Source organism: Engystomops pustulosus, chromosome 10 (genome assembly GCF_040894005.1).
Source record: "Engystomops pustulosus chromosome 10, aEngPut4.maternal, whole genome shotgun sequence".
NCBI lineage: Eukaryota > Metazoa > Chordata > Amphibia > Anura > Leptodactylidae > Engystomops > Engystomops pustulosus.
Genome location: NC_092420.1, coordinates 71,311,332 through 71,321,819, shown reverse-complemented (window position 1 = coordinate 71,321,819; position 10,488 = coordinate 71,311,332). Strand labels below are relative to the sequence as shown.

Genomic DNA, 10,488 nt, shown 5'->3' with positions numbered 1-10,488 from the left:
CTGTATAATGTCACACATTGGGTCAGATTTACTTACCCGGTCCGTTCGCGATCCAGCGGCGCGTTCTCTGCGCTGAATTCGGGTCCGGCAGGGATTCATCAAGGTAGTTCCTCCGCCGTCCACCAGGTGGCGCTGCTGCGCTAAAAAGCATCTGAACGCGATGGAGTTCACCGGGCCGGACCAAGTGAAGGTAAGCGCGTCCCAAGTGACACATTTCTTTTTTTAAATGTGGCATTTTTTTCGAATCCGTCGGGTTTTCGCTCGGCCACGCCCCCCAATTTCCGTTGCGTGCATGCCGGCGCCGATGCGCCACAATCCGATCGCGTGCGCCAAAATCCCGGGGCAATACAGGGGAAAAAGGCGCAAATCGGAAATATTCGGGTAACACGTCGGGAAAACGCGAATCGAGCCCTTAGTAAATGACCCCCAGTGTGCGCGCCCCAAACGTACAGACATGCCTCTGCCCGTGAACTCTAATAATCAATTGTATTTGTGTTATCTTCCCGTAATGAACCCGCAGGTAGCAGGCCCCTTCTATCATGAGGCCTGATTGTTACGCCACTAACACTCTAACTACATATAGCGTATTGTAGGGGTTCAGCTCAAATGTGGGGATCAGCAATGACAAAGCTCTCTTGGACAGCAGGATTAAAGTTGAAACTGTGTATTTATTCCAGCAAAAACAGCAGTAACAAACAAAACATCAAATAAAATCCTTGCCTGTCCGGCTCTAACTAAACACTTGGCGGCCCTCACTAGCCACTGGAGGGCTTCTCCCTGCCAGCATGAAACATACATTCAGTAACCCAGTGTCACTCACGTGTGGCTCTCACACAGTCCAGCCTCTATGTCTCCAGGTAGAGAGCGTCCTCTGGCTGCTCCACACCCTTCTTTAAGAGATTGCACACCTGGTGCATTGTTAGACCCGTTAGAATCTGGAAGCTTTGGTCTGGAGCAGGGATCACACTTTTGTCTCCACTCCAGCAATTAGAGTCCTCTACCAGTTCTTCCAAGAGAAAAAACACATGAAAAACAGCTTCCTTTTTGTCCTAATTCACACTGTGGTCGCTGTAATACAAATGAACACTCATTTTCTCTCCAATTCAATAGTGACTTTGTCACATATCCCCCCCCCTTTGATCACAACTGTAGGTGGGATCACCTGACTACAACCTCCAGGGTCAAATTTTCCAAATTTTAAATGGACATCTTTCTTTAGGAACATGCTCAGTTCTCAGCCGCCACTTCTTGCACACACAGGTATTTTATGGGCAAACCGTTTTTAGAATCAGTCACACCACACCTCAAGCTTCCAAAAGCAACCTTGGACACGTCATCTTGCAATATGGACTGTGCAGTTGGTGGCACATTAAACGCACAGGACACATGCACACACTCCATATGTTCCTCATGGATCTTATATTCATGGCCTGAGGACAATACAATCAACCCAACATCTTCTGAAGTATTTGTGTCAAACTGCAAGTTAGTGTTCTGATCACCACTCACACTCATCAGTTGTGTATGAGAACAGCCAGTGTCCATGGCAGACATACATGCATCACTACTATCCTCTGTACTGTAATCCTTACCATTCCCAGCATTTATAGCCATCTGAAAATCAAGAGAAGTCATTGTAGTAGACACCACTACATCTGTTACACTTCCCTCCACATTGGAAACCAAGGAATCTGCCTCTGTTTTATCACCTGAATGTTCCATCGGGTCAGCAAAGATCCCTTTCCCATTACACTCCTCAGGCACACTCAGTTTGTGTATCTCACTCAAGGTAGAGGTCCTTTCTACAAAGCTGTCAGGTCCCTCATCCTGCTCTGCAGCATAACTCACAGAACCAGGGCTGAAATCCATATCCATGGCTCCCTTAATCCCCTTGACATGATCAAGCGCTACACAGCAGTCACTATCTCTTTCATTATAACTGCCTGCGGGGGGCACAATTTCTAGGGGTGAAATCTTGTCCTCTTGCACACTATTTCTATCACAATCGCGCCTGTCTGTGTCATACTCCATAACATCAGTAATAATGACTTCTAGGGAAGTTATTCCATATTTATCTGGATTAGTACTGAGCGTTTCAGCACTGACAGGTGCCATAGCCACCACAAGTGCACCCACCTCACTGACAGGTGCCATATCCACCACAAGTGCATCCACCTCACTGACAGGTGCCATATCCACCACAAGTGCACCCACCTTACTGACAGGTGCCATATCCACTACAAGTGCACCCACCTCACTGACAGTTCCAACTGGAAACGCACCTGCCTCACTTATGGCTTAATTCACACCAGGGCGCTTCTCTGAATGTAATGACAGATCCCTGCCGCTTGATTTACTCAGTTCAGTCAAACCTGAGTCCACAGCACAATCAGTCATCTCCACACAGCACTCAGCATCACCTCCATCACCTGCACAGGTGTTATGTGAGAGGAGTGTTACATGGTCAGTACAAATCTCCCCACCATTATGTACCTCCCTGTCTTGTGTGGTCACATTGGAAAACACATTTACCACCACATTTTCTTCCCCCACAGAAATGTCCATCTGATCTTTGTTCCCTGTCAGTGTTGGAGATAATTGGTCGATATTAGCAAACACATTATTAGGGCTTAATACTGGCATAGTCATAACATTTTCTGTGTTACCATTGGCAACCACATTGACCTCATGTGATTGCACATTTTTCTCACACAGTGAATTTTCACCATCACCAGTCACAACCTCTGGGCGCGCCCTCAAGCACTTAGAATTGTTAAGCACAGATGTGTCTATGTCATTTTCCATTTCCACAAGCTCTAGAGCACCTACCACCAAGTCTACAGACTCTGCACTGTGAGGCTGCAGGTGTACACCAGAGGAATACTGGGTGACATTGTCATCACATAGCATGTCATTACACACATTATCATCAGGTAAAGGCTCTATGGATGCAGGTTCTTTCTGAGAGATCTCAGCACTTTCTGGGGAATTTGTCTCCTGCGGATAAACATCAGGGTTAGCAAGAACATCATTTTCCCACAGAATTTTCCCACAGAACTTGAAATCTCGGCCTAGCACAATCTCCACATCAATATCATCAGATTTAACAAGTTCATGTTCCACTGTTCCAAACTCAGTCTCAAAGTTTAAAGTCACAGTCTTGTGGGTCTCATGAACAACCTTCAGAAACATTATTAGTTCTGGCCTGATTTTGGAAATCTTTTGGTCTGGAACCAAACTAACCCCTAATGGGATTCCACCCACCGTACATTCAAATGTCTTTCTTAGATGTTGCACCTGTTGTGTCATCACAGGTTCAGGAGTTTGGTTCCCTCTGACCTCATTGAGCTTCTGATCAGAACCAGCAGAGGGTTTAACAATTAATGGACAGTCAATGGAAACATGGCCAAGCCCCTGGAAACACGCACACTTCACCAGCCCTTTGGTTAGTCCATAATTATGTACATTTGGCTTTCCCAAGCCCACTGCAACTTTATTTTTCACGGTGTTCACACTCCTCCCAGCTCCCTTAAAGCCCCGAACAGTCTTACCAGGAATTCCCGGATGAGATTTCACTTTACCAGGGGTTTGGTATCGGTGCTGGGTTGTAAGTACCAATTCCTCTGTTGCAGAAAATCGATCCCATGTGTCCATGCGTTTTTGAGGTTGTTTGCTTGTAGCAACAGTATTACTCCTCCTAGATGGCACCTCCAACAAAACACTGGGCCTCTTAGCAACAGGACATCCTTTCATGCAGCGATCCACCTGTAGACATCCCCAACATGGCTCCTGTTGGTTGCCCATAGCAACAGTACTCTTACTCTTTGCATCTGGACCTTTAGACGTCACAGCCAGGCTAGAGGCCAGCATACTATTCTCTGCTCTCAGACGTGCATTCAGGCTTTCCATGCTTTGCTGCCGCACAGTGGTCTGCCGTCGTACTTCTTGTTGCGCTTGTCGCACATCAGCCATAAATTGCTCATGTCTCAGGTTAGACTGTCTCAGCTGCTCCATCAGCTCCTCCATTGTCTTGTCTGGACCCTGCAGCACCGCAACTGCTTTCACACAGGACATAGACTTCTGGCCCTTTAAATTTTCACAAAGTTAAAGTTCATCCGCAGCTTTTGTCATGCAGTTGCCGCTAGCAACCTGCCCATTGCATCCTCCACCAATTGTAGGGGTTCAGCTCAAATGTGGGGATCAGCAATGACAAAGCTCTCTTGGACAGCAGGATTAAAGTTAAAACTGTGCATTTATTCCAGCAAAAACAGCAGTAACAAACAAAACATCAAATAAAATCCTTGCCTGTCCGGCTCTAACTAAACACTTGGCGGCCCTCACTAGCCACTGGAGGGCTTCTCCCTGCCAGTATGAAACATACGTTCAGTAACCCAGTGTCACTCACGTGTGGCTCTCACACAGTCCAGCCTCTGTGTCTCCAGGTAGAGAGCGTCCTCTGACTGCTCCACACCCTTCTTTAAGAGATTGCACACCTGGTGCATTGTTAGATCCCAGCTTTGGTCTGGAGCAGGGATCACACTCCAGCAATTAGAGTCCTCTACCAGTTCTTCCAAGAGACCAACACATGAAAAACAGCTTCCTTTTTGTCCTAATTCACACTGTGGTCGCTGTAATACAAATGAACACTCATTTTCTCTCCAATTCAATAGTGACTTTGTCACAGTATGTATATACATATCATAGTCTATTTACTATAAAATGTTTCCGGGACACACTATACACACATGAACACACATTGGACACAGTATATACACATGAACACACATTGGACACATTATATACACACGAACACACGCTGGACACACTGGGGGTCATTTACTAAGGGCCCGATTCGCGTTTTCCCGACGTGTTACCCGAATATTTCCGATTTGCGCCGATTTTCCCTGCATTGCCCCGGGATTGTGGCGCACGCGATCGGATTGTGGCGCATCAGCGCCGGCATGCGCGCGACGGAAATCGGGGGGCGTGGCCGAACAAAAACCCAACATATTCGGAAAAACCGCCGCATTTAAAAACGGAAAATCTGTCGCTGAGCTTGCACTTACCTTCATTCACCCGGCCTCGGTGTATTCAAGTGCGTTCTGATGCTCTTCAGCGCAGCAGCGCCACCTGGTGGACGGCGGAGGAACTGCCTTAGTGAATCCCAGCCGGACCCCAATCCACCGCAGAGAAGGCGCCGCTGGATCGCGAATGGGCCGGGTAAGTAAATGTGCCCCACTATATACAAACACATGAACACACGCTGGACACAATATATACACATGGACACACGCTGGACACACTATATACACACGGACACACACATGGATACACGCTGGACACACTATATACACACATGGATACATGCTGGACACACTATATACACACGGACACACACATGGATACACGCTGGACACACTATATACACACATGGATACATGCTGGACACACTATATACACACATGGATACATGCTGGACACACTATATACACACATGGATACATGCTGGATACACTATATACACATGCTGGACACACTATATACACACATGGATACATGCTGGACACAATATATACACATGGACACACGCTGGACACACTATATACACACACATGAACACACTATATACAAACACATGAACACACGCTGGACACACTATATACACACGGACACACACATGGATACACGCTGGACACACTATATACACACATGGATACATGCTGGACACACTATATACACACATGGATACATGCTGGACACACTATATACACACGGACACACACATGGATACACGCTGGACACACTATGTACACACATAGATACATAATGGACACACTATATACACACATGGATACATGCTGGACACACTATATACACACATGGATACATGCTGGACACACTATATACACACGCTGGACAGACTATATACACACATGAACACACGCTGGACACACTGGGGCAGATTTATCAAGAGTCTGAAAGTCAGAATATTTCTAGTTGCCCATGGCAACCAATCATAGCTCCCCATTAAAATATTCATGAGCATTGGTAAAATGAAAGCCAAGCTGTGATTGGTTGCCATGGGCAACTGGAAATATTCTGACTTTCAGACTCTTGATAAATCTGCCCCACTATATACACATGAACACACGCTGGACACACTATAAACACATGGAAACACGCTGGACACACATATACACATGGAAACATGCTGGACACACTATATACACATGGACACACGCTGGACACACTATATATACATGGACACACGCTGGACACACTATATATACATGGACACACGCTGGACACACTATATATACATGGACACACGCTGGACACACTATATGTACATGGACATACGCTGGACACACTATATACACATGGACACACGCTGGACACACTATATACACATGGACACACTATATACACATTAATACATGCTGGAAACACAATATGCATACCTATATATACATTAACATGCATAGTATACATAATACAGTACACAATACACCTATAGTATACACAGAGCAGACATGAATACATACAGTACATCGCACTGTATACAGGAAAGCAGCAGAAGAGGAGGAGAATCAAAGCAGCAGCAGCAGCAGCACAGTCATTACGAGGTCATTACATATTCACCGCTCACCTCCTCCTCCACGAGCTCAGTCCCAGCATCTCTATCACTTCCTGGTGTGCGGGAGCCTGGGAGGGGGAGGAGCAGGCTGGGAACTCCGGCAGCTGCTGCATACAAGTGCTGGGGAAGGTGACTGCGATCTTCAGGATGAAGATGCACATCACCAAACAGTCCATAGCAGGGGTAGGACGGGAGCGCAGTGACAGGTGCCAGGGCCCACCGGGGATTTCCCCGGTACCCCGGCGGGCCAGTCCGAGCCTGCTTTCAGTTATTTGTTCTGTAGTGGGTGGAAGGTTTGTTTCAATGGAAGTAAGTCACATAACTGATATGAAACCTATAATCTTAGTATAACTGAGATTTGGTGCATATGCACATTTTCTCCTAACATTTCTGTAATTTGGGAAATAAATAGTTATGTAACTAATATGACCAGATATATCACGCTTTATGGGCCAAAAAAAACACTCAACTTTTTGGATGTTATAACTCTTATTTACTATATCTGTTCTCACTAATTGATGTAATTACAGGTTGATTATGCATCCTACCTATTATTCAAGACTGTGATAGTGGCAGAAATTCACCTTCAAAATCTATTATGATACACCAGGGACACTTACTCATAGATCCAGGCAGTGTGATCTTCTTACATATGTTGTCCATGGCCTCCTTCCTTCTGAAATCAACTTTTAAAATTATGCTAATGAGCCAGCAGGGCTACCTTAGCCCACTCTGTGATCTGGCTTTCCAGGCTTCCTCACCTTCGCCCCTGCTCCCACCACTTCCAGGACCCTCCTAGCTTCATTTTTGCACAAAAAAGTAACTGCATGTACAATGTCCAGACTACACATTGTTGTAAGTGCAGAGACTAAAAGTTAAAGATATGTACAGGCAGACCCCAGGTTACTTACAAGATAAGTTCTGTAGGTTTGTTCTTAAGTTGAATTTGTATGTAAGATGGAACTGTACATTTTATAATTGTTGCTCCAGACAAATTTTTTTAGGTCTCTGTGACAATTGGATTGGATTGTTGGATTGTCATAAGAACCGGGACTAACAATAAATCTTCATTGCAGACACCTGTGATAACTGTTATAGCTGTGTTTTGTAACCTATGGCTGAAGTACAGTAAAATACCAATTAACAGAGGTCCGTTTGTAACTAGGGGTCTGTAAGCCGGGTGTTCTTAAGTAGGACCTCCTGTATAAAAAAAAAATAGAAACATACATTTTCTTGCTCAAATGAGTATCTGCCTTTTTTATTATAATGTACAGGAAATGGAGCCTACACGTTAAAATTGCCAATAATTCCACCGAAAAATATGACGTCCTGTAGAAAATAAAAATAAAGTAGTTACTTGAGACCATTTTAATGGAAAGATGATGAAATCTTACATTTTAAAACAGTGCTAAAATATCTTTTCATGTTGCATTCAGTTAATTTCTCATTTGGGACCTTTGTTTACAGAAATAAAAAAGGAAGTTTTTTTTTCAAGTGAAGTTTCTCAGAGCAGGTGTATTTTTGAGACTTATCTTGCTAATTTTTAGGAGCAAAATAATGATAGATGACGTGCAAACATCTACAGAACACCCATTCACTATGTCAGATAAGGAGCAGTCACTCCAAATCGGACTTAGCTTGCATCCAAAAAAGTCGCAAAATAGAGACAAATTTGTTAACTGCCACAAGAAATTGCACAAAAAAAAGACAAAAATGTGCGAAAAAAAATGATCAATGTCCTCCATAGTGGCCTACTTTAGCAGTACTGCTGCAAATCACTATATTGCCAGGAGCTGTTCTTTGCAGAGTACAATAAACATCTGATGCCACATTCACATATACGTCCCACATAGGCCGGCAATGGGCGCACGGAGCGGTATGGAGTTGTACCATGCAGCACATGTGCGGCACTGTACTGCTCTGTACGCTGGAAAAGATAGGACATGTCCTATCTTTCCCCACGTTACGGCACCGTGCACTGAGTATCTCTATGGAGAGGACAACCCTGCTCCTCTCCATGTCGCCGGATGTATGTCCATAAGTGAGTGTAAATGCAGCCTTAGTGTTTGCTGGAGAAGACGAAGCCATATAAAACAAATAAGGAAGAGAAGAAGTTAATATTTAAGGACATTCTACAAAGTTTCATCTTCCATTGTTTCTGCCTTTGAAGTTATGAAAATAAACTCAAAGGTTAAAATTAATTACATTGCTGACATCTATAATAGGATGATGAAATCATCCTGCTAAATCCCTGTCACAGTGGCACAAATCCCAAAAATGTCGGGAAGTCCGACGGAAATGCGATCCGCAGACCCTTAGTAAATAAGCCCCAGTGTGTTAAAATGACATAAAGTATCACACAAAAGTAAATATTGTTATATCAAATCATGGGACAACACTGAAAATGTGATACTTCAATACAATGTAAAGTATTTAGGGTACAGTTTGTATAACAGTGTACAATTGGTGTCCCCTCAAAATAACTCCACAAACATACATTAATGTCTAAATCTCCCGCAGCAAAAGTGTTGTATCATCAGTGTTGTCCCATGGAAAGGAGAATAAAATATTTCCAAAGATGTAAGGGAGTACCTGATGTGAGACACTCGGTTTTTTAGGCATAAGCCTTCTTAATTGTTTTAATTCTGTTACAAGCTGAACAGTATAAAGTATCCGAAGGCTATGGTGATCAATTACAATAATGCTAAAATAGTTTATAGATGCAAACCATGCTATACTCTTAAAGCATAACTGTGAAGTTATTTGACAAAAAATACTTTTAGTACAGCTGGAGTGAGCCTTTGACATCAATTTAAACGATACTTGTATCATGCTCCTGGCTTCTTCCTAGCCTGAGATAAAGCCTGATATAGCTATCAACTCTATCTGTAAAATCCTCTCAGCTTTTCCTGAAGTGGGCAAGACTTCCTGGTTGTGACATCAGCTAAGGGCACAAACCGCCCAACCAATCGTGACAAAGAATCAACTACTGCTGGTACAAAGATCTAGTGCTGGGCAAGGGAGGGAAGACATAGAGCCGACAGCACAGAGCACTGGCTATCTGGCCATATTCAGTGTTGATGCTTCACTAGGCACTCTCAGTGCTTATGCCCCCTATTGGAGCTGCAACACCCTCGCCGATGCAATGGCGAGGGAGTGTTTGCGAATACGTCCCACCTGCATATAACCACATTACACTACATGGTCCTGATAGGACATAGGGGTGTTGCAGTGGTGAATCCTGCCTGGCAAGGCATGAGTTAAGTGTTTTGTATGATGTAAGATTCTGTCATCCAATGATCTGTGTTACATCCTGTCCTTTGTAAGCTGAGATGTGATTGGAGGAGCAGCCACCACCTGACAAAAGGGAGGTAATAAAACCCCCTGGCCAGGAATGTTCTAGGTCTCAGATCTGGCAGAAGTCTCTCAGAACTTTCAGAGAGATTCTAGTGTAGGAGAATCCTAAAGATCAGTGAGTGAGTGAGAAATCTCTGTCTAGCCCATACCAGAGCAGGAAGAGCCTAGCCCCTGCCTCTGAAGAGTGGAGCAAGAAGACTAGAATTAGTATAGTGAGGAAAGGGGTATCATCTTACCTTTAAAGGTGATACCTGAAGCCCTACAGGACAAGCTGAAGCTTCCTACCAGGACACAGCTGCCTCCCAGCCTGCCCTCTACATCCAGGCTGGTGAACTATCTCCTGAGGCTCCCTCCAAAAGCATCTCAGCACTCCATCTACCTGTTAAAGGCATGTTGCTGCGGTTCCTGCCGGTTCAAATAAAGAACTGTAAGTTGTTTTCTTCAACTTCTGTCTCCGTCTGGTCCCTGCTAATACGGCTGCCTTCATCACCCAG

At 44.5% G+C, this 10,488-nt stretch overlaps 1 protein-coding gene across 1 annotated transcript; it reads right to left on the bottom strand.

The window, feature by feature from the left end:
* Window positions 1–680: 680 nt before the first annotated feature.
* LOC140103757 (uncharacterized) lies at window positions 681–6,636 on the bottom strand. The gene is made up of 2 exons (XM_072126984.1): window positions 6,546–6,636; window positions 681–4,628 (listed from the first exon to the last, which is right to left on the bottom strand). The coding sequence occupies exon 2, from the start codon at window positions 4,072–4,074 to the stop codon at window positions 2,299–2,301; it is 1,776 nt and encodes a 591-aa protein (XP_071983085.1). The 5' UTR covers window positions 4,075–4,628; window positions 6,546–6,636; the 3' UTR covers window positions 681–2,298.
* Between the last annotated feature and the right edge of the window lie 3,852 nt (window positions 6,637–10,488).